Source organism: Lutjanus erythropterus, chromosome 18 (genome assembly GCF_056507025.1).
Source record: "Lutjanus erythropterus isolate fLutEry1 chromosome 18, fLutEry1.hap2, whole genome shotgun sequence".
Classification (NCBI taxonomy): domain Eukaryota; kingdom Metazoa; phylum Chordata; class Actinopteri; order Lutjaniformes; family Lutjanidae; genus Lutjanus; species Lutjanus erythropterus.
Window position 1 is genome coordinate 25384296 of NC_139334.1, and position 26123 is coordinate 25410418.

General features: G+C 39.2%; 1 protein-coding gene across 1 annotated transcript in view; it reads right to left on the reverse strand.

Moving 5' to 3' along the window:
* The window catches only part of sos2 (son of sevenless homolog 2 (Drosophila)), a 46370-nt gene extending 20657 nt beyond the window's left edge, over window positions 1-25713 (reverse strand). Inside the window, exons 1-7 of the mRNA XM_084741840.1 lie at window positions 24627-25713; window positions 7937-8062; window positions 6850-6981; window positions 6284-6448; window positions 5956-6162; window positions 2926-3069; window positions 1898-2008 (exon numbers count right to left, since the gene is read on the reverse strand). Coding sequence (XP_084597966.1) covers window positions 1898-2008; window positions 2926-3069; window positions 5956-6162; window positions 6284-6448; window positions 6850-6981; window positions 7937-8062; window positions 24627-24710 — 969 coding nt within the window. The 5' untranslated portion in view covers window positions 24711-25713. The remainder of the gene's footprint in view (window positions 1-1897; window positions 2009-2925; window positions 3070-5955; window positions 6163-6283; window positions 6449-6849; window positions 6982-7936; window positions 8063-24626) is intronic.
* Between the last annotated feature and the right edge of the window lie 410 nt (window positions 25714-26123).

A 26123-nucleotide genomic window follows, 5' to 3' on the forward strand; every position in this document is an offset into this window, starting at 1 on the left:
TATAATCATGCAACAAAACAGTTTTCATTATCAAATAATCTGCAGATTACTACCTCGATTAGTTAATCAATTGTTTTGTTTAAAAAATGTTAGAAAATAATCAAAAAATGCTGTTTTGCCTGGTCAACCTCCAAACCTCAAAGACATTTAAGTCATATATGAGAGAGAAAAGCGGTAAATCAACACATTTCAGAAGCTGGAACCAGGAAACATTTGATATTTTTGCTTAACGATTGAAAACAGCTGTTTTGATCTTTTCGATATATTGTTCAGTTGTAACTAGAAAAAATAAATACATATCGGTTCTTAAAGGCAGACATATCGAGCCAGGCTGAACCAACATGACTATTTCATGTCACACACTGTTATGGCCTTTAAGAAAAATATCAAGTGAAACAATGCAAGGTGTTTTAAAATGAATACTGTGGGTCTATCTATACAGTGGAAAAATAAAGCTTTATTTTTAACTCCGGTGCCCTTTCCCCCACTCTCGTACATTGTGTATATGAAAATAAACACTGGGCGTCGGTAATCAGAGGACAGTGCCATCGGTGTTGATCTAACTGGGGTTGGACTGGCGGTTTGAGGGTAAACAGAGCGAGGCCTCAACCTGACGTACAGCAGGGCTGCAGGACGGTCAGTCAGCAGCGGCATTTCTGACTTTACGACAAAACTAACTGAACAGGAAGGTAAACAGCAGGTCTCAAGACATAAAATCTTAACATCCATTCAACTAAATGGCAGATTAATACTGACAGCCTTGAAAGGACAGCAGAGATCCAGCTCATACTGTAAATGTTGTGAGTTTGGAGCTGTGATGTTGCTCCATGTGAACAGTCAAACTCGTTGGTCTTTGGCCTGAGAAAACACCAGCAAATATTTCATCTTCAAAGGCTGCCAAACTGCACCCCACCGAGCATAATTCAATGCTATTCTTGTGAGGAATGTCCAAATAAAACAATGCGGCAGCAGTGAATAAACTGTACACAGGACGCTGAATATGTCATGACATGCCCTCAAACGATATTGGGAGGAATTCCACCAGGCACCCAGGTTGACTTCAAAGCAAAACAGGAACAAATATTCAAACACGGCCTGCTTCGTGTAAACACATAAATGACCTACTTGTACCTTCGTATTAAAAACAAACAAATTTTTTCTGTTCGGTTTTATGGCATTTTTACCTGATAAGAAAGTTTAGATTTGAGAATGACAGGAAAGACAGGAATGGGAGCCTTAACTGCTACAACGGTTGGAAATTAAACATTGCAAATTTGAACCTACCATGTAAGAATTACTCTAAGACACAGACTTTGATCAAAATTAATATACCGTTTACAATAACTTAATATCAACCATTATTTGACAGGAAAAGTGATAACTGCTTTCACTTTTCACTACTCAATCAACTATTAAATTAATCGCCAACTATTTTCTTCTGTTCTCTGTGACATTAAACTAAATATCTTTGGATTAAGGACAAAACAAGACATTTGAGAAACAGCTGTCCACAATTCTCACAAATTTCTGACATTTTATAGAGTAAATAACTGAGAAAATGATCAACAGATTAATCAATAATGATAACTGCTTCCCCTACTTCCAATCACACATCAGCAATATTACATTTTCTTGGGATGTTCCATTTTTTGTTAATTTAATGACTTTTTTAAGATATATGTCAATTTCTGTGTTATACTAAAGGCTGGACAAGTAACATATCCGAAATTGTGGAAAATTTGCTCTTTTCCCCCAACTTCTCTGTACAATATATCCCAAACAAGCCCAGAAATAGACATAATTAAGTCATTTTCCCATGTTCTATTAGCCCATCAGAAGCTAAAGTGTCAAGCGATCGGCTCTGGCAGCTTCTCTGAGGCTGATTCGAACATCTTACCTGGAAGTAGAGGCCGGCGGTTGGCCGTGCCATCAGGTTGTTGAAGTGCTCGTGGAAATCCTTACTGAGGATGTCCTGAGACATGGTCTCGTAGGGGTCAAACGCCTGCTCCTGTGGACATGGAGAGAGTAAAAGATGCTCAGGTGCAAGCAGTGCGTCAAACAAAACCTGCATTCAATCTGTTTGTACCCAGATCAATAGAAAAATGACTATATATATGGCTTATACGGCCACAAGCATTCTTTATAATAAGAACCTTCAAAAAAATACATACCTATTAGTATCACTATTCACTTGAAGTGTACGGGTATTGTAATTTTTTGTGACTGGATATGCAGCCCTTAGTATGCACTTAAAGTTCTGTGCAAAGTATCACCTGTGTGCGTTCAAAAGGTGCAACGCCAACTGTTTGATTGACAGATTTAACACAAATTATACACATTTTAGTTTGTTATTAGCTATCTGTTAGCATTGCTTTACATTACATAAGGAGTAAGTGTTTCCCATTGACAACACTAGACATCAACAGGCTGAAGGAACCTTTTAGTTCCTTCAAAAGTAGTTCCTGGAACTAAGAATTCCAGGTACTTTGTGTGAGAACACAGCTAAAGAAATGCTGCTGAAAATGCTGACCACATGAAAAGTCTGCTGGAATGATGCACTGAAGTCCTGTTTTGATGATAACCACGATATTTAAGAAATTAAATATTAATATCATGTTAATAATGTACAAATAATAATACTGTACAAAAATCCAGTGCCAATACAGATTGAAAATAGCTCATTTTATCACTCTCGACTGTAAGGACTGGGATGATATTGCCTTTTTATATTTACCATAAAATTAACCCCACAAATAAAATCTTCACTTGTGGAAACTAAGCACCTGTGTAATTGTTCATAAACCTTGAAAATTCAAGTGATTCATATACTGATTAGTGGTCAGATACATGTTAGTGATATTAGAGGGAGTTCAAATGAATCTGGCACCACACATCTTGAGTTTTCATTTCAGAAAAGCCTCATACCTCTGCCAGATCTTCAAAGCAGCTGCCCACCAGCGGATGAGGGCTGCCATCAGCCGTCATCTCAACGGCGTCTTCGATCAGTCCGAGCAGCTTCACTGTCAGCTCATGGATGTCCAGGATGTTACTGAAGATCACCTCCACGTCCTGCACAACAAGACAACAAGACAGCATGGAGCAAGATGTTTAAAGTGACCCGATGGTCTCCAGACTTCAAAAACCCCTGCCTCACGCTGATGCAAAGAAACATGGTTTTCTCAAAATGATGTACAAGAAATCATCTTAATACAGGAAACCAACAATAACCAGGTTACTTAAGTGCATGTAAACAGAGACGGTGTTTAACCATAGGAGCGTGGAGCCGGGTGTTACTGAAAGAGCTCCCATTGTTGGCTTCCAGCCTATGGACAAATAAATAAATGCCAAAATAGCAGTTGTGAATGAGTTCTAAACAACAAAAACAGGCTCAATTTGCCTGAGGAAATCATTAGTCAAGCAGACGAGAACCCTAAAATAGCGGCGAGTGATTATTGACTGCAAAAGTCTGAATAGAAGTTCAGTCCTGTCATTATTCGACTGTAACACTTTCTTGACATCTCCCAAGTAATTTCAGATTACGCTGTGTTTCAACAGACATAATTGAGGTTATTTTTGCGAGGGCTGCAGATGTTGTTCCTGTCTCAAGATAATTACATGTTCTGCATTCCACTGGGCCTCACAAAGGTTTATCCTCCTCACCCAAATGATACCACAAATTACCCAACCCAAAATATGCAAAGCCGCAGCGACCCATTAAACTCAACTTTCCATTCACTTCTCAACCCATAGCCCCACTGTTCAACTGCTCACCCCAACCCAAACTACTTCTTTGCTTTTTAGATAATTTAGAGCACTTAACTGCCATATTAGACACAATGTAATTAGCAATTTGTTTCTTTGGTTAGCCCTCTGAGATAGATATGATTGAGGGATCAGAGAGTATGTATGGGTGGTGCCTCAGGAGATGGTACAAAATTGTTGGAGCCTTTTTTATCAAGCACGGACATATTGGCTCGAGTATGTGACCTTCCACATACAGGAAGACTGCACAGACTGTCCGGTCATCCATCAGAAAAGAATATCTGATGATTTGAGAGTTTAAGGTGCAGACAGAACAAATGCCAAATTACGGAGAAGTTTCAGTTTCTCCTGGTTAAGTCATGACAAAGCTTTATTCAAAGCGCTTAAAGAGAAAGAGGAAACTGTTCCTTCTCTACGTTTAATAACATAAATCAACAGTGTGAAATCTGCTTGGGTGTTTCAAAGTACTTCCTGATGCTGATTACCAGTTAGCGGATTACAGAGTTTCAGTAGTAATCTCTAAATGTTCTTACGCAGGATTTGGCTGAAATGACTTTGTAATTAGGTTTACAGAATTCAGTTGGAAACTTGACTGTTTGTTTATGAGCTGGCTTTGGAGTAGGCTGGCCACAGCTACTGTATCCAGCACAAGACATCTTTGTACCTTGCATTGGTATCCAGCACCTTTATGTGAATAACTCTGATGGTGGGCGGTTTTACAAGGGAGTTACTGTTTCTTTATCTACCTAATTTTAATCTAATAATGACATAGTGGAGCTGCCATTATTTCACCCTTGTTTGATACACAACAACCACAGTTTCTTATGTGCCAAGTCTTGTGACACAAATATTTTACAATTAGCACTGAACTACCATGAACAGCTGTAAAAAGTTCAGTGATTACGTCAACAGGCACACTAATTTTCCACTATAATTGCAAATATGACAACATTCAGTTTGGTATGGGTCATGTAAGCAGCATATTTCTAAACAAGTCCTATTCCAAACGGAGCATTTCCGATTAAGCCGTGTGGGATATGCCAATATTACTCGGGTTTAAGGAGCATTCTTTATAGAGAATGTAAACAGTGCACATAGAATATCAGTGTCAGGTTGTTGTTTTTTTAATTGCAGTTTCTGACACACTGCCTTTCGCCTGTTTATGTTCCTCTCGGTGTCTGTGAACAAACCAACGGGCGCAACAGTTTGCGAGGCTGGGGTAGTGGTGCATGCACAAAAGAAAACCTCACATTTTAGGTCAGAAGGAGAAACACACCTACTTTTAAAATCATGAAAGACTTATATATCAACCAGATTTTGGATGTGGTTTGCTATGCCTTGGACGTGATTTATAATGTACACACATTTTGGAATATTTTGTGCATATAAACCTTTGTCAGCTTTGTCAGAGGAGTGATAACAAGCTGTTTTATCTACAAATGGTAAAAAAAAACTATTCCCAATAAGAGGTGCTGAAAAACATACTTGAAAAATAAACTTTACAGAGTGACCAGTCAAGCTTTTCTTTGTTAACCCTGCCAGTATTGTCACCATTTCCTGTGGTTGTTTCACAGTAAAGGCCTGCCTCTGCAACAGGTGTTGCGTTATTATTAATCTGTATAAAAATATATCTGCAAATGAAGAAGAATCTGGGGGCAAGGGACAGGATTTTGGAATCTGAAGAGAGCCGACATCCATGTGTAGTCTGAGTAACAATGCTTTGGTTGCATGCTGGTAAAAAGTCTGTGGGGAGAGCAAAAGAGGCAAAACACATTTGCCAAAAGGCAATCTCCAACTCAGGAACCAATCAGGTATGACAACTTGCCCCTAGAGACTTAGTCTTCAGCTGATGGTCCATAGGTTTTGAGATTGCCATTATTCACAGCAGCTCCACAAACCAGCTTATTGCAGCTAAAGAATAGTGTTATAAAATGGCATCTACTGTGACAAAGCATTGGTAAATATTTAGCACCAATTAATGGTTTTAGTAGTTGGTCAAACTGTTTCCAGCACATGGAAAATTATGAGTAAAAAGAGGATAAATAATGACTGGAGTTTATTTTGATCAAAGATTCTGTACAACGACATGTTGACACCAGTGGTACATCTGAAACAACTCCTCCTTTGATCAAACTGCAATTCAGAAATGAGGTTTTTGACAGCTTTTTAATTAACCATGCTTGTCTTGCTCACCTGAGGCGTGAAGATTTTGGGGTTGGACTGGAAGTGATGGCGGAACACTTTGATGATGAGGTCGAGCTCGCGCAGGTACTGCCTCTCCTCAGCGATTTCAAGCCTCACCAAGTCATCGTACGTGAGCTCCCCGGAGGAGGACGGCTCCTCCGTGCACTGAGACATCAATCCGATGTCCTCCTCCTGGTCAAACATGTCCATCAACACCTGGAGACAAACAGCGGAAACAATCAGTCAATCGAAGCAAAGCAGTGCCTTTGTTTTTTTATGTTTCACAACCTGCATCTATCAAAACGGTTGCTGCATGCGAGTGTCAGATTTCCCTCACCTTGTCTGCGCACATGGACACCTTAATGTCCTGCTGGCTGATTTCATAGTGCCGAATGTTGCCCACATAGTTGCCTGCCAGTTTCAGTATGTCTGCTGATATGTATTCAAGCACAGCCACGATGTACAGGGAAACATGGTAGTCCACTTTATAGCCCAAAACCTCCTGTTGAGAAAAAAAAAGCAGAATAAAAACACATTAAGTATCACACAGGGGTCAATCGGCAGTGTCTATCTGAACCTACACCGAGGTCTCCATCAGTTCAGGCTATTTGATTAGCCTGAACCAAGCTGTCAAAACAGAAAGCTTAATTGGATTATAAATATTCCCCAGAAACTGCCGCAACTTTCTGGCACTTGTGTTAGAATTGACTATGTCTTATAAGAATGTGAACACTGCTACAGGCCAGAATATGTGAACTGAAACAAGCCTTTCAACACACATATTTTGGCAAGACTAAATGAAAACTTACATTTTTCCAAAGTTACTATAAAAAAAAAAAAAACATTTCAAAATTTAAAGCTTAACGTGATTGATGAAGAGACGCGTTCTTTAAGAGTCTTTACCTTAAGCAGTGGGTGTATCTTGTCCACGGGGAGAAGTAAGGGGTTTCTCCTCTTGCGTTTCTCGATGGCTGACTGAGCGTCAGCAATCGCCCACTTATCTATAGGGTGGGGGAAGGTTTTCTGGACCCGTTCCTGGAAAGAGAGAAATTACTGTCTCACCGCTTGATAAATTTGGAAGCATTAAGATGATTGAAAGCTGCATCACACAGAAGTATTCAATTAGTTATGTGGAATGATGCTGTAGCATCAAGTGTTTCCTAACTGTAACTATAATTCTGTTTAAAGGGACAGTTCAAACAATTGGAAGTGGGGCTGTAGAGGTACTTGTTGATAGTCAGTGTATTACCTACAGTAGATAGCGGTCGACACACTCCCAGATTAGAGAAGCAGCAAAAAAAATGCTATATTTTGAATGTTTTCGGCTTTACCTTGAAGTGAGACAAACCTGTTATTTAAGTCAACTCTCTCTCTCTCACTCAGCCAGACTCCTCTGACAAAAACAGAAAATTTACCTCACACAGCATGGGAGGTGATGTTCTACCGCTGCCTTGATTGGTTAATTGTGTTATTGTGTGACTTTGGTGAATCCAAGCTAACCGTCAGACCAGCAACTCCCATGTTCTTTGAGTTGAAACTACCGACTTTGCCAGTGGTGTCTGGTTAGTTTAGATAGAGCAATATTTTGTTTATGAAATGGCAGATTCCCATTACAAAAAGCTGTCTGACAGCAAGGTAAAGCAGCAAAAGTATTCAAAACATAGCGTACACTTAAACCAATATTGATTTTTTTCAGGTGTGGCTCTTGTTTAGGTGGCTAAAATAAGTTTTGTGCTGACCCTGTCCACAGCACTACTTTGCTTAGCTTCCTACACCAGTACTCCTGCTACTTGTCCAAACAGCAGATGTGCTGACCGCCATCTATTGTAGGAAATACAATGACAAGGGATAAGTATCTCACACAACCCCACTATAAAAATTTCGAACCATCCCTTTAAGTTACTGACAGTCAAGCAGAATCTCAACGTACACACTTTTGTCAATTTACAACATACTATGAATTCATATTTAAAATGTTTAAATGCATTACCTCTACATCCTGCACGGAGCGAGGCTGGGCCACACACAGCATGTTGAGCAGCTGCAGGATCAGCTCCTCGATGTGCTGCAGGGCATCCTCCTTCGCCATGAGGTTTGGGTGAACCTGCTTCTGTACCTGAATGTTAGAGACACAAACATATATAAAGAGATGAGTGACCAGCATACAGCAAGATCATTAAAAAGAGCATGCTGTAACTAAACAACTGGCTAAAAACCAAGAACAAACCACAAAGAAACCCACTCTCTTCTGCACCGTTTTCATGATATCAGCTGAAACTGTGGAGTATGTGAAACTGATCGTAACACCTGGTATGATGCACCTCAGTTAGGCTCAGGTCACATTTAATGACGTCAAGACAGCAAGTACAGACAATGACTGATGGAAGAAAAACTCATCATACTGGTGCTTTTGGCATGTTTCAGCCCATTAACTACAAATTATACGTAATTTTCATTATAGCTGGTCGTTTTCTAAAGTATATCACAAATACGTTAGTTTCAATTGATTTCACAACAGTGAAAACAAACCTGCAGAGGCATGAAACTTATTTAATTTTAAGCAATTCATCATTGTGAAAATTGAGTCACTTTTTTTTCCTCAGCTTTACATTATTTTCACTGGATTTACTACAGCAGGGAGTGCTTAAGTAAAACGCCCTCGTTGTTGCTTTCAAGGAAGCTCAGACATCTGAGAGTTCTAACAGGCATACCAAAATATAAAAATAAATAAATAAAATTCCAGAGTTCTAATCATGTTTTATTGTGTGAGGGAGATGTGGGTGGAGGCCACAGCAGTCCTCTACACCTCCATATTGTACTGTATCAGCTAAGCACTACACATTTTTAAGCAATCCCATCTATCATTGCACTCTACCCACATATCATAATTTACTAGGCTATACATCATATCAGGAGGTTAAATGTTAATGTTTTGGGGGGGGTTTTTTCACTTAAATTTATATTTGTCCCTATACAATTATTTTATTTATTAGCGGTTATCAAATTATGCCTTTGACAAATAGGTTGAATCCCATTTAATATATGAACTATGGTTGAAGCAAGTTGTTTCCCCCTGGCTTCTCCTCTCCAGGCTCGAGGAAGCTCAGGCAGGCTGCAGGAACACTGCAGGAGCGCAAGACGAGTGCAACATTGTAATTTGACAATAATAAGTGACACTGTATATTGATCAGCTGTTTATAAGTGCAATTTCTTTTTGTTTACTTGAAAACAAAGGACCAGTTGTCCTGCTAAAAGATTATTTCTTATGACACAAACAGACACTTAATCACTCAGCTAACATTCAGCATTAATTTGGATTCTAATTAACTTGAAACAGGCAAACAAAAATAGTTTTTCCAGCCCAGAATAGAATTTTAAAGGGGGACACTGCAACTGTAGTGTTGCTGTCAGAGAAATATTTCAATTAAGCGTGTTTTTCTTAATCTCTGCTGGCATATCAGGGTCATTTTATGACTTATTACAATAAATTTATTACAGATGTCTCCTCCAACAGTGATTAATGATAAATCATTCACATCCCTTCTACTTCCATATTGTAACTTGTAATTCATCAATGCAACACAGTTTGGCAGTCGACCTAGAAGTCTCTTGGATGTTAGCATGTTTTTGAACGCACCACTAAGGCAGACTTTTCAAAACTGTCACTGGTAATATACGATAAAATCAAATAGAGCTGAATCCAATCCAAAACATATGAAATGTTTGGTCTGCAGTAAAATGAAGCATACAAGATTTTTGTCATTTTGGACTGCAGCAAACAAATCCACCAGCAACTGTGTGTAAAATCCAGCAGCACACAATAAATCCACTCTCCATCAAGGCAATTATTATTCAGCCTCAAATTAAGCTGCAAGACAATAAATCTGTCAACACGCATCCTCTCCTTAAAAAGAAAAAAAAAAACACATTTCAAAAGTCTCTTCTGCCGATTTATTGAGTCATCTAGGCTTTCTCAGCAGTGGGACTCCTGAGGGTGGAACCAGCCTGACAGAAGGTGTGGTTTTTATGTGCAGACAGCAGAGAAGGTGTGGCATCAGCAGGTCTGCAAGTGGAAAGAGAAGAACACCCCCCTCCCACCCCCCCCCCCAGCCACCCTTCAACCTCCCAAAAGTTGTCGTCATTCGGGCCGTGCCCTCTTGCAGGAATGCTGTCAGTTGAGATACTATTATAGCACCCAAAGCAGGCTTAGAGGGGGAGAAAAAAAGGCTCTGGGAGAGGAGGAGAGGAGAGAGGTGGACAGAAAGACAGCCTAACATTTACTCTTGACTTACAAAAGCCAGGCCTGTTCACATGCTAGTGATGGAATTACCCTGGCATATAGTAAAGTGGGGCATTATGATGACAAAACATTGCCCCCGGATTAAGGAATGTGAGAGGAGAGTTAAAAGGTCAACACAGCGCGAGTTTCATGCATTCTTGCGCTCTGACTTAACAGAGATGCAGCGACAGGCAGGATGTCCCCTCTGTCTCAAGTTTGAGTTCATTTGTTTGAGATAAAGTCACACGCCAGAGAAAACAGAGGAAGGTGAAATGATCACTCAGGGGGCTATAAAAGACCCCCTCCTGTTTTTCCTAGATCGGCTCTGGATTCCTTAACTACATGCTTTTTAAAACAAGAGGAGCTGGAAAATCTGAAGCCGCAGATTGGCCTCGTTTACGTTTCTGTACGTCATTTCTGTTTTGATGCACACTCACAAGACCTAACAGTTATAAATAAGCCACAAGTTTAAACTCTACTCGGAAAAATATATATCAAAGCAGAAGTAGGTTATGAGATATATCCTCTTGACCGCAAATAGGCACTTGACCAAATTCCACAGGACACCAGGAGCTGTGAGTCACCACGCTGAAACTACGGGGGTTTCCCCTGACTCCATTCACAGAATAGTTGGCCCGTTTCTGAGAGGCCCACATCCAACAAGTGTCGTCTATCTCCAACAATGTCAGGATGGGAGACAGAGCAATGAAAATACACAAGTCTGAATGTAATTTGAATAAAAACATAAGAAAAAGTTGATTTAAATACAACACATGCAACTGTGACACTGCACCTGAAATGTGGTATTACAAGTCCTGTATAAAAATCATCACTGCAACAATTAGTTAATAGAGTCTGAGTTAAGTAAAAATGTCCAAAATTCACAGGTTCTTGAGCTTAAACTAATCACCTAATCATCTAAAAGTAGTAGTTCCAGTTTCTGAAATATTTAATACATAAGTAAATAGTTAATGGTTTTCTTAGTTCTATATAAGGCTGCACGAAAGAAAAAAACCCCATTGCAATTATTTTCAGAGATACTGCAATATGATTCATGATAAGTGGGACTTTTCTATCACAACTTTTACTTTCACTGGAAAATGGCATCTGTACTAAACAAACATGTTTTCTTACATCCGGAGAACAAGTGTTGCAGGCCTGGGCATTTCTGCAGCACTACGCTGCTTCATTATAATGCTGTTTAGTCACACATTTTTCCTTTAGCAAAAAAAAAAAAAAAAGAAAAGAAAAAAATGCAGATTCTGTAATTTGGATATTGCACTTGGCCAAACTGCACTCTCAATGATTGTGAAGACCTAAACTATATGGCCATATTTGGGGTTTTCTATACACTATATGTTTTCTATACACAGTCAACTTGCATGGACACTGCCCCCATGAGCCACCAACCCACAAAATTTGGTGGCCAAAGTACATTTTTGCCAGCCCAAATGCAGACATATGTAAAAACAAAACAGATTTTTACAGAATTTGATGCAACATCAAACATCCTTCCTTAACTGTGACACTTGAGTTGTTCTCTTTTCCCAAGAACTGTGACGTGACTTTTCCTGAAGGCAGCGTTTCTGATGAAAAATGAGCTCCTTCTCAGCAAGTCGCGGAAACTGGAGGCACACGCAGCAGCATATCACGTCCTCAGATGTGCAAGATTGTAACCGCTTCACTGCTGCTTCCATTCACTCATTCTCTTTTGTTTTAGTTTTTTTGTTTTGTTTTTTTTCCCCATACTCCACCTTTTGTGTTTCTGGTTCTTCTGTACAGATCACATTAGCAGTTTGAGTAGGCGTAGCAAACCCAGGCTAACAACTAGCCGCAACGAGTACTGTTTAGCCTTTTCGGAGAATGCTGAACTAAAAGTTATCAGGATGTTTGCAACTCTTACCATTGTGTTAGTGAAGGCTCACAGTATGAGGATAACAGGTGGCCTTAGGGGGCAGGGTTGCAGCCCCACCTACTTTGTTAATAAATTAGTTAGTAAAAAAAACACTTTTATGGAAATAACTGAACAATCAATTTTGCTGACTGAATCTCTGGTTTGTAATGACACTTTAAGATGTCTCATGAACGAGCAGCTTGCAGTGAATCCTGCCTGATGAAGGCATCTAAACTGAGGACCGAGAGCAGAGCGCGGTCATGTGCAGGTATGACTGCAGCTCAGTGTATTTACAGTACCACTGCAACTTGATCCTAATGGGTGATGGATGTAACATGGTCTAATATAGTTGGCGGCTGACAGCAAAGTAAGCACAAGCAAAGTGAAAGCAACTGAGTGGAAAAATAGCAGGGGAACTCCTGAATTTGAAAAACCCTCAAAACAACAAAGACTAGAAAGATGCGGTTTCTCATGGTGGCAAAAAACAACATTTCCCCTTGCAGGGGCGCAGTGGCAGGTGAATTCAAAACATCCTACCTCATGTCTTTGAATGCGCACCTACTGAAAAATGCCCAAGACAACAGATTCACTGAAGAATTTCATGCAAATGTCAAAATGGCCATTATAGATGGCAATTTTTTTTTTTCTGGTGAAAAGCAGTAATGTCTCATACAACAAATTTTGATAATCCATTAGTAGTTTAAGTTACTTATCAAGGACAAACACCAAATATTCATGGAATCAAACTTCTCAAATGTAATGTTTTTCTACTACTCTGTTCTATATCATTGCTTCAGCTCTGATTACATTTTTTGGGGTGTCTCAATTTCAATTAGCTTTCAATTTAAAGAATCAAATCGAAAGAAAAAATCTGTGATTCTCCCACTATTTATTTTTCTCTCTGCCCACGCCCACATGCAGCATCCAGCACATGTTCAAAGAAAAAAGAGCACTTCAAAGACGACACGGCATATTTTACCGGCCGGTATGATGGCTTTTTAAAGAAGACTTTGAAAATGTAAATGACAGTTGACAGAGCATACAACCAATGAACCAATGAATCAAAAGTCATATTGAATCATGGATTTGGAGAATCGTGACACCCGCAGTAATTTTATATCTCAGTATATATATATCATCCCATGGCAAAATTTCTTGTAAAGTGAAAAAAGATATATAAATTTTTTGTCTAATTAAGCAAATTAAATACTTGTCACATCAGAGCACCTCTTCAAGCTGATGCAAAAAACATACAAAAATCCCAAATTGTAGTATATTTTTGTTCACAGTGGTCTAAAACACGCAGAGATGTTGAAAGTAAAGCTACCTGAAACCAGAAGTCAATTAATTGATTAGCTGATTGACAGAAACATAATCAACAACTATTTTGATCATCAAATTATTGTTTCTGACATTTTTCAAGCAAAAATGCCAAATATGAGGATTGCAGCTTTTCTTTTTTTGCATATAGTGACCTGAAAATAGCGTTTTTAACTCTTTTTCTGCCTGTTTAAAGAAAAAAATTATTAGTCTATTATCAAGACAATAGGCAGATTAATCAGAATAAATGAAAAGAATTATTTGCAGCCCTATATTCTCAGTTGGCCCTAATAGCACATTTAGTATTTTAAGGTTTTTTTACTGTTTACCAGACAAAACAAAAAAAATTGAGACAACAGCTTATAGATCAAGAAATATTCTCATGATGAATCGATGATGAAAATAATACTCAGTTACAGGTTTATTAATTTCCCACTCTACCACTGCGTGTAGACAAAGTCATTAAAATGAATCTTGATCATATGTAAGCTTTCATGCACATCCTCCTGTGCCATGTTAAGGTGTTCAGTTTCATGGGTCAGCTCCATTAAGAAGGGGAAGGCTAGCATACAGGAAGTCCCAGCGCTCGCTCACTCTCACTCTCCCATTCCCCCCTCCTCCTCCTCCTCCTCCTCCTCCTCCTCCTCCTCCTGCCTTGTTCTCTACCCACACAGAGCGAAGCCCCGGGGGAGAGCAGATCATAGCAGCAGACTGTGAGGTATTGATGTGCGTGTACGAGGAGGAGGCAGCAGCAGGAGCAGCAGCAGGCTCATACTACACACACAGACTGGAGCTGAGCCAAAGCCAGGAGAGGGAAAACCAGGATCCACAGGCAGACACAAACTACCAGGAAAAAATCTAACTGGTCAATGTTTTATCCACAATGTCTTACAGCAGCGTAAGTATATCCATGTCTGGCTACAGGGCAAAAAGTAGACCACACACTGAGCAGACATGCTTTGATATAATTAAATTCTTAATGCCATTGTCAGTAAAATTAAACACAGAACTCTCCTTAAAAAAATGGTTCTGCACCCTGTCCTGTAGTGCAGCATTATTAAACTAGTGCTGAAACAGTTTGTTAATCTGCTGATCTGAATTAATTTTTTTTCACAACAAACATTTCACAATCGTGTAGTGAAAAATTACCTCTTCAAAAGTCTTGTTTTGTCCAACTAAGAATCCAAAACCCAAAGACACTCAGTTTAAAATTACATAAAACAGAAGAGCAGCAAATCCTCGCAATGGAGGAGGAAGAACCAGAAAATGATTAAATTATTTTTAAGCAAAAAATAACAAACGGCTAACAGATTATCAAAACAGTTGCAGATTAATTTTATGTAAAATGACTAATCAAACTGTCGCTTTTTCTGTTTTATATCATTGTAAAATTAGGTTTTTGACTGATGACAAACATGGCCTCTAGGAAATTGTGACTTAATATTTTTTTTTTTTATTATTTTCTGACATCTTATAAAGAAAATGCTGACCTGAATCAACAAACCAGAACTGTGCAAAATGATAATGTATATCGTGCAACGATAAAAAAATTAATACCATGCTCATATTATTATTTCATTGTGTTGCAAATCACAATATTTGTGTTTGTCAGTGCAGCCCGGATGCAAGCAAAAAAATTGCGTATAGGCAACACAGAGAGTGAATGTGACACAGAACAGGGTCTCTAACCAGGCATGACAAAATGAGGAGCTCATATCTAAAAGAGGGGTTACTTATCTCACATGGATGTGGTTTGGGTATAAAAAGTTTGACAAGGACCAAATTATGGCAAGTATATAATTCAAAATGTACTAAGAAATAGGCCTTCTGTTATTAAAATTTAATAATTGAATTTACAGAAAATGTGCTATATTTATATAAAATGCTGTGTATTGGTATGAGACTTTGGTGATATCGCACAGTCCTACAACTGATTACCTGAATTAGAATTAAACTGCAGCCCTATATACGTGTCTCTATTTGAAGCAGAAGTGCAACAAGTAGACCACACACAGAGCAGAAGTCATTTTTTGATCCAAGACCTTACTAAACTGCCAGAGGGATAACACACAGGATTTACTTAAAGAACAGTTAATGGCATTGCACCATCTATCCACCTACAAAACAGGGTATTAAATGTATATTATCATGCAATTTTAGCACGTTTATTAAAAAAAACACTTTTTTAAATTGGGGGCATCATAACATCAAGACAACTGTAGAGACAGAGGTCATGAAACGACAAATATCGCATCAATATGAGCACATTAGCTACATGCTGTATAGTCACACAGTGTCTTCAACATAACACTGTAACATGCTCTGCCACAGCATGTTGAAATAATGAGATCTGATGGAAAACAATGGAGCAGACTGTGTGGCTTGCAACTGAAAGTGAAGGGAAAAAATCTGATCGTTCAAGTGGAAAAGTACACGCAGCATTTCTCCAAAATCTCCGAACCACAGACATGCTACCTCAAAAGAAGATTTTATTACTCCAAAAAGTGCAAGGCATCATCAAAAGCATTAGTCGTGGAAACTGACACAAATATGTTGATGTACAAAGTGGCTGAAACATGCACACAAAATATGAAAAAAAAAGGTTCAGATTTTGTACAGTAACTCAATGCATAGGCGCCATGAAAAGATGCAGGTCACCTTGTTACTCAGCTTGCACTGAGCTTTTTGTAGTAAGAAAAAAAAACATGCAACTGTAACACACATATGGATCAGGTGTTGCTGTGTGTGCTGGTGGTCAAAGAGTACAAAAGTTGGAGGTAATAATAGAGGTTGGATGGTGTTAATACAGGGTTAACATTTCTAATTCAATTGATTATTCTCCTGGCTGTGTATATGGGGCTGCATCAGGCTCAGGTTGCAGGTAATGTGGCGTGTGTGTGTTGGTGTGTGTGGTGGAGAGGTGGGGGTGGGGCTTGTTATTATACCCGAGCATGTGTCACTGTTTGTGATTCATGCCATGACATCATCTGCCATTACAACCAGACTGTCTGGGGAACCATAGGGCAGAGATCAACTCTGAGACAACAGGCGCGCGCATGCACACACACACACACACAAACACAGACACATGCACACAAAAGATGCATGGTGCAGACATACAAAACACACACAAAGACAAAGAGACATAAACAGAGATTATCCTTTAGACACACAAACAGAAACACACAGACACAGCAAAAAATGGACTACACACGCAGACATACTGCAGATGACATGTAAACACACATGTAAACAAAAAGAAATAAAAACTAACAACCATAAACATAAACACACACACACACACACACACACACACACACACACACACACACACACACACACACACACAACTCTCCTGACATTTAGCGAGCCCTCCTCACATTCAAATCATCAAGACAATAGCTGGTGGTCGTGCTGTCAGCAGCACGTGACCTCGCTGTGACTCCGGTCTGACCTGACCCAGTGACCCCCTGCCGGCCTGCGTCCACCCATCCTCAGTCTGAACCCCCGTCTGAGGACAAACTGGTGGTCACAGACTTGATTCAATATTCTGGGAAGGGTGGGGAACGTGCGCGTGTTAATCAGCCCGATTCTCCGCCTGTGCTCCTCTCTGTGGACGGCCCGGGCCTGTTGCACAGGAAGTGCAACCTGTTACTAGGAGGCAGAAACATCCTGTCCAATCAACACACAACGCTCATCCTGAAGTCTTGACAACATAATGCAGATTACGTAACTTACTCTGTAATATTTTTATTTAAAGGTAGAAATCAGTAACATTTGTCTGAGCTGTTCGTAAACACACCAGGAAGATAGTTGTTTGCAGTGGGCCATAAGTGATGAATGAAAGGGGTTATGTTGGTGAGTGTATACATTGTTTTTGTGTGAAAATGTTGCAGATCATGACTTTAACTTCAATTCAAGCAACATTATGCAACTATTCGACTTTAAAATAACAGCTTCATTATCACTTTGATGCTATACAGACATGTAATAGAGTGAATGGTGTCTCTGTCATTCCAACTCTGCACCCTGTATGCCTGTTTTCACTCTATGTAACTTTGGTTAAAAAAGGCTGCAAGACAGACATCAAGCTAATGAAATGAATATTTATGACAGCATTGTGTAAGTTATTGTACTCTGAAACTGGGGGCGCCACACTGCAAAAAATACCAAATCTTACATAACTTTCTGAGGTGAATACTGCATATACAGTACTTTATCCTCGTTTATTCCTTCCCTTTGTTCCTGCAGATCATTGTACAAGTACTTGAGTTGGACCACAATAAAATTAAAATTAAATTTCAAAAACAAAAATAGGCCTGTCATGATTCCCTACTGGTTTATGCACTGACCATGAACGCCATCATCCCTGATTCGAGACCAGCCCAGTACTTTTTGTTACATTACATCATTCCTTCTTTTGGCCCCTCATTTCCCATCATCTCTTCACTGTCAACTTGGTAATAAAGACACAGTTGGCTAAAATAAATCCCTAATTACAACTCCACACTTAAAACTGGGAAATGTAGGCAGCAGGATATAAGCAGTAGCAGGCTGCATATATAAAGTTACACTAGATAGTATAACTATGTGTTCTTGTTTGAAAACATTGCACACTATAGTGAACTTGTAATCTCCTTTATCTACAATTTATTTATCTTGCGATTTAATGAATATACATGGCGCTACAGTCACCACGCAACAATGTGCCAAATGCCGTTACCCTTAGGTGTATAATACTCCCAGGTTAGCTCACAGCAGCTCGGTAGCAGCAAGTTCACCAGGTCAGTCAGTCACCTCCTTGAAGTGAAAGTTTATTTTTCCAGCTTGACGACTTATCAAAGATGAGATAGATATGAGGGGATAAAAATAAACTGACAAACGAACATAGGGTAAAACAAGTTTCTGTTTTTTTCATATTTAGAAATATTGTCTGCACTCTATACTTTCTAGATCTTTGGGAACTCTCAAGTAGTATCTGCTTATTATATTTGAATTGGATATCATAGAGTAGAACCTCAGAGTAAAGGCTATAATAAGTCTGATTCTGAAGTGACAACAGCTCTGTCTAGCCTGGATAAAAATGGCAGCAAAACCAACTGACTAAAATAAGAAAAAAAAGATCTCAGCTGCAAGTTTTGGCCTGTTGTGATGTCACCCTGTCAGAATTTTAACCGACTACTCAGGTTGAGAAGATAAAAGAGGCAGCACACGCTCACAAAAACAAAAGCGTGCTTGTAACCTGACAAATCTCAGCTTTAAACGTTGGCCTGCGCCTCATGGAGTGAAGCCTCATGAACTCAGCAACATCGTGCTGCACTAACTCAACATGGCAATGGAATGAAACTGTAGCCGGCAAAAGCTCTGGGCCCATTTCTCGATGCCAGTGAAACAGCAGCCCTGGGGAATGCACAGTTATTATCAACACCAGCGTGTCAGAGGCTAAATGACGCTCTTGCATAGCACCGGGCACGAGCCGCAGTGATCAAGAATAGACGGGACACGCAGACGCAGCTAGGAGACAAACATTAGACTCCTCCCTGGTGAAATGTCACAGTGAGCACACAGACAGAGACACAGATGGCTGCACATGTGTGTGTGAAGTACATATGACTGGGGAGGCTGAGCTTTATGCTTTTACTTTTAGCACAGATAGACCTTTTTCACACAGCAGCCATTTTGACATGAAATAATTGTGTAAACACAGGTGTTACCAATGAAATGAATTAAGAATCCATTCAGGTCAAGGCTCTGCTACAATAAATGGAATGGGATCTAAATTAATATCACTTGTAACACCTGTGTTTACCCTGTTTCATATCAATGTGGCTGCCATGGAAAAGGTCTGCTGTCATTATAAAAGACAGGCTGTTTCTATCCAATGTGAACAATATAAACCTTTTGTGGTTATTATTTTTTGGAGTATTTTCTGCCTTGCAGTGGAAGGTAACACTTAAGAAATGACAGGAAACAATTAGGGCCGTAAACTCATTCTTTCCATTATCGATTAATCTCTTGATCATTTTCTTGGTTAATTGATTAGTTGTTTGGTCCTGCCAGAAAATGGTGAAAAACATTGATCACTGTTTCCCAAAATTCAAGGTGGCATCCTCAAATGTCTTGTTTTGTCCACAAAACCAGTCGACCCAGACAGATATATCTGTCGATATTGGCCTATCATAGCTGTAACGGTCTCTATCGGTATCTGTGTATATTGTTGTCCTATTTGCATCAATATGGAAACTATTTATTTTGAAAGAATATGATGCAGATTGGGTTTTTTTTGTTTTATAGGCAGCATTTTATGTATATTTGATTCTTTTTTCTTAAGGGATTGGCTGATGCATCGGTCAGTTTCTAGGTCTAATATTCAGTGTATCGTCACCAAGGACGAAAGACACCAGAAAATACTCATATTTGAGAAGTTGAAATTACTCAAAATGATTGACTGATTATCAAAAAAGCCAATAAGAAAGTGTGAACTTTTTTCAAGTTGCAGGTGCTTCAAATCTTTAGCAGGCATCTAATCATTCCAGATGTGCAGTTAAGCTTTTTTAAGAGATTACAGTGTGTACTATCAACTGATTTCTGTTATTTTTTCAATTAATCAATGATCCATTAAAGCGGTAAATTCCTTGAACCCAATGTGATTCAAATTGCAGTGTCTGTCAGACTCACAGTCCAAAATATAAATAAAATATATCATCCATTTTTGAGAATCTGCAATTGGCAAATATTTGGCATTTGTGCTTTAGAAATGACTGAGGCAAGTAATGGATTATCAAAATAGTTGGTGATTCATTTTCTATCAATCATCTACTTGTGTCACCTTTACTATGTCAGTAAATACAGGCTGTTTATAAAATAAGTCTGTCTCATTTATGACGCAATTTCTGCAAGTGATCAAACCCCAGCTGAAGGTGACACGTCTTGAACTACCTCCCTGGTTGATCACAAAGTTACTTCCCTGCTCCTGCTCTGAGGAGTGTACGTCTATCAACAGTTTTTCTTTAATCCTGCCTTTAAATAACAATCTAAATCATTCTCAGGGGTGGAGTCATCCACCATGGCTCCTTCTGACAAGGAAACCCCCCGGTGGACAGCTGTGAAAAACAGCGAGTCACAGTCTGTCAAAACCATAACAAACCTCTCTTGCGTCAATCTCTGACAGGCTTTCCCTCCGGCAGTTGTGTAACAAGTTGAGACAATGAAACCGTGGCACCACGGCCCACCACCTGCTCTCTCAGTTTCACCTGATTCATCACACCATCTCTACTGTGCTACGGCTAACTGACAGAAAAAGGGCAGCGTTATTTATAGATATGATGGTGCTATGTGGCTAATTCAATGGCTGGTCACCTCTGTATGCACTGTTTTAAAAGAAAGTAATAATGAAGAGACAAATAAAAAGTTTTAGACCTTTCTGGAGTGATTTCATTTGTTTCATGTTTTTGTTTTTATAAAAAAAAATCCTAACCACTATAAAAGGGAAGGAAGAGCAGATAGTGTGTGTCAATAACTGATCTGACAGCTTAAGTTTAAAATGTGCACTTAAAAGATAGAGGGTAGTTGACCAACTTCATCAAAACACAGCACAAAAAGTTCACACTGAGAAATCTATTTTGGAGTATAGGCTTGCATTTTTCATGCTTTCAGCATAAACTTGGTCTGCAGTACTTTCATCTATTTAAGGATTCAAATATTTCAGTACTTTAAACAGCACCCCTTTTTTTAAAAAAAAAAAAAAGTCCATGTTGTGCCGTTTCTACTGTTTTGACTTTAAACAATAAAAGTATAGCACAAGTCTGGGTCTTGAGTTCAGCAACTGATAATGGTGGAGGAGTCAGTTAATAAACATCAGTCAACAGATAAATGTTTATTTTTCAATGTGTCTTTAATGTCATAATGAGTTTTAAGTTGGAAAGGATGCATCATAAATGGATAAATGCCAACAGTGAACTGGTTGGGTTACAGTTGCTGGCAGTCGACACGCCCCCAGTTTGGAGAAGCAGAGAGGACTTCAAACAGGGAAGCTAAGCAACAAAATGTATTTTAGCCACCCAAAAAGGCAAATTTTATTTGTAATAAATAAGTGGCAAAATCAGTAATTTTAGTTAGTTTGTTTGCAAGATTGTGTGACTTCTGTGTTTTAAAAAGTTAGTTCAGATTCACTGTCAGTTACACAATAATACAAACAAACTAACAGATCAAAGCAGCTGTAGACCAGCAACTTCCATGCTCTGCAACTTAAAATGACTGATTTTGTCAATGGAGTCTGGTTGAGCAGGAGAGAGTGATATTTGAATAATGTACCTGCAGTTTCCATACCAGTGAAAATATTCAAAATATACTGTACACCTAATCTTAAAGGTGGGGGAATTAATCAATTCTTAGATGCATCGCGATTCTCTCTTGAACGATTATGAATCAATTCAGTAATTGCGAATATAAAACCCAATTCTCGACAGTATGCTCACAATTTTGTGAGAATGGTTGACCGCTCCTTACAGCTGAGCCAAGTGGTTGGTGACACATGATGGATGTAGGCATGCGTGTCATGTTTACATTCTAAACTAACCTACTTTGTGAGTTTTGGTGAGGATGGCTGAGCGTGACCAACTGCAGATGGATACAATCAGACCAGCAACTAAATATGGCTAAAATACCTTTTGTCGCTGACTCTGTCCACAGCAGTACATCACTTAGCTTCTGTGCTGATGCCCCTCTCTGCTTCTCCAAACTAGAAGCGTGTCCATCATCATCTACTGTAAACGCACCGACTATCGAGAAGTACCTTATACAACCCCACTTCAAATAATACAAACTATTCCTTTAAAGTAGTGCATGTCAAAAGTACTGGGTGTTGTTTGGGTGAAATCAAACCTCCTACAGGTCACTTGGTATTACTGCTACTCAAAGCTCAACAAAGGTATCCCAACAATATCAAAATTTAGCAAAAGATGTCCTGTCTCTGCTTTGCACAGCACAGCTTTTCCACAACAGCCTGTGTCCCTCTCTTAACCCATTAGTGACTCTTTTGAGCTCCGACCACATCAGGACACATAAACATATAAAAAGGATCTTGTCGGGGCCTTGTAGGTTTACACACAGACCCATTTCAAAGGGAAAGCAGCAGGCAGAGCTTTGCGCATCTTCCAGTATCTAAACAGTGTGGCTTTGCGTGTAACCTAATGGAACAGCGAGGCAGAAAAGTTGACAGTGAGACATAGCAGAGCAGTGATAACTCTGTGTTTTCAGTTAGCACTCAGAACCAGACTGTCATGAGTTTGCAAGTCTGAGCACAAAAACTGAGGCAAGCATGGAAGGTCAGAAAACAGAAAATAAACCTGGTGATGACAGGGAGAAGCCAAGATGATGCAAGAAAAGGGAAAGAGAGGGACAGTCAAAAAGGAACTGATACGGGTTAGTCCTGCTGACCAAGGACATTAAAATTAAAATATTTCCTGTCCTGAAAGTTTCAATTAGATTTATAAGAATGAGGTTGCATTTCTTCGGAAAAAGGAGGGAAACTTGACTTGTAAGCATGAGAAAACAGCTGCAGAAGGTCTCAGCCCTGCAAGGATGAGACATCTTTGCTGTTTGACCAAATGAGGAACAAATAAAGAGGCTGGCAGCAACACATATGTCAAATGATGTTTGACAGCGCCTTCCAGCTACGAGGCAGCAGTCCCAGGACAGCTTCACTGGTATTTAACTTGGGAGGTCACATCAGCAGCACCCTGCAAGTTATTAGCATGGTCTGTTTGCCCTCAAAATTTGAAACACTATCAACAGATCAAGACACTGTACAAACTGGTCAACTTCTTCAAAAAACATTGTGGGAACAAGTCATTATGGGGAACTTGGGTGAGAGACTTATAAAATAAACACACTGTAGACAAGTAAACAAGAAGATGAAGACAGCCGTTTCAACACTGACATGTCTGCTGTAATAATTAGTGATCAATAAAACATTAAATACCAGTGATGTAACAATACCAAAAATCCAAGTTGCAATAAAACCACAAACAAAACAAACAAACAAAAACATTGTGATTATTTTGACAGGTTTGTAATCATATGATTCACAATTATTGGAAATATTTTTTGCATCACAACTTATATTTTCGTTGAAAATCTATTACCAAACAGATATGCTTACTTTCATTAGCAAAGCAAGGTTTGTAGGCCAGGGCACCTCTGTAGCACTACAGTATTTAATTTTAATGCTTTTGTCACACATTTTACCTTCATCATAAAAACTGCATCTTGGCCATATCGTTATATTGATAATATTTGGATCAATTATGCAGCTCTAATCATAATCAGGATAGGAAATTAGCACAGCTAACCAGCCAAACACTGGTAAAATATAGTGGCTGCTAAATTGCAGACACAAAATCTTGATTTACTATTGAGTTTATCTGTCAGTGGCTGGTAGATATAACTTTTTAAAAAACAAATTTTCCAACCTGATCGTGATACATGCAAAGATTTGTGACAGTGGTTCATTATATGTTGTGTTTAAACCCCTGACTGCTCCATGACAATGTTATCTATGTTGACTGTCCTGATTGCATAAGAAAATAAACTTTTTTTAAACTCTATACATACTGTGGTGTGTCCTTTGTACTATGACATTTTTTTCAGAAATTACTGTACTGTACTGTTAGATTCTTGCCAATACACAACAGCCTTAACCCATTTATTATTATACCTACATTAGTGATGATTATTTTTCAAAAATGCCATTGTCTTAATATATTGTTAAAGCGCCAATAGACATCCCTACAATATTGTTGCAATATTGCTAAATATCAATACTCTAATTTGGTCAAAAATATCATGATATTCAATTTAATTCACATCGCCCAGCCCTACAATATTTTATATTGTGACATCCCTATAAACACTAATATTAAAGTGATTAACGAGGGAAACGTATTGCTAGCAGTATACTAAAATTTGCTTGTTATGCTAATAATAATAATAAATACTTTATGCTTTTGATAAGACAAAGTTGGCAACTTGTGACAAAAGTTTGTGTTGGTACGTGCAGATGAAATCAGTACCTTCATACCCACACCAATGAATCACCACCAGTATGGGACTACGTGTTTTGAAAGGCAGTTTGGAGACGGTTTGGGACTTTGTGAGGATTAGTTAGTGTAGTAATCACAGTGTTACCTTTCGTAAAGCTTGCACGAAGAGGCCTCTCCATTTGTGACTGTTCTCGTCACTTGAAAAGTCGTATATCTGCTGGGGCTGCATTGCTGTAGCGGCTCCTGGCGTTGCCGTGATCCGGGCTGAACTGTCAGCATCGGCCCCGGGTAGATAGTCCTTGTGGGTGGGTCAGTCCAGGGCAGGCACGGTGGAAAAAGTCAAACTGTCTCGCTTGCAGATACGAAGAGTAACACTAAACCACACTCTAGGTCCCGAAGTGAGTCGGTTTAAACGGCAAAAAATGAGCTAAAAAAGAAAATAAGCACATGTAGCTATAAAGTTAACTCGTTAGCTTGGTGGTTAGCCTGCTGCTGCTGTAAACACGGGACAGCGGCTAACTGAAAAGCTAACGGCTAACAACAATGTTGCTAAGTGTTATACTTGCTACTTGGCGTTCGCTAAAAAGCTTATAACAGGCACATTAAGTTCAGTATTAAGTCACGACATGGGAGCTCAGCTTGTTGCCAGCTAACTACAGCTACAAGTTATGTTTGGTTATTTGCTGCCTTAACACCTGTAACGTTAGCAGGCTAGCGTTAGCCGACTAGCTAACTGGTGCTACAGGCTGCTGCTGGCCTTGATGCGCTCCGAGTTTTATGTTGTGGCACACGACCCGTTCAGCTCCAAACAAGGCACACTTTCTCCTGCGCTGTTTACTTCACATTTAGGCATCTTTTCCGCAGCGATCGGGCGCTAAATCCAACGTAAATCCCCAAAACAGCGACCGGTCCGAGGCATGTCTCTGAGCGGAGCAGCTGGAGAGCAGTCGAGGTGTTTTTGGTTTGGTTTGTGAAGTCGAAGATGTTCGTACCAACTCCGCTGCTGCCTGTCTGTCTGCTGCCGCTGCCGCTGCTGCTCTCTGCGCCGTGCGGCCGCTGTCAGGCACGCACGCTGCGTAATTTCACATTTTATTGGACAGAAAAAAAAACAAGGCTGGACTTCTGTCTCATTTCATACTGGAGACCCATATTCAGTGGAGGAAGAAGTATTCAGAGCCCGAGTTAAAAAAATAATACGAATGTCATTCTGTAGAAACACTCAAGCAATAGTCTCGCATTGAAAATGTCACTTAAGTAAAAGCGTGGAAATACAAACAGGAAAATGTAATATACTAAAAGTCTTAAAGTAAAACTACTCAGTGCAGAAAAATGTCTCCTGTGACTGTTACACTATTATATATGATATCTTTAGATTATTATGACTCATGCATTAATGTAAAAGCAGGATTTTATTGTTGTGGTTGAATGAGGTGGATCTTATTTTGAACTATTTTGTGTAGGACTGCTACTAATGATTATTATTGTCATTACGGATTAATCTGCTGATTATAGTCTCCATTAATGGATTGATTGTTTGGTTTGTAAAAATACAAAAGCAGTCTTAGCAGTCTGTTGTGTTTTTTTTATTAATACTTATTCATAATTATTGAAATTTTGTTTATATGATGTCATTTTGAATTTT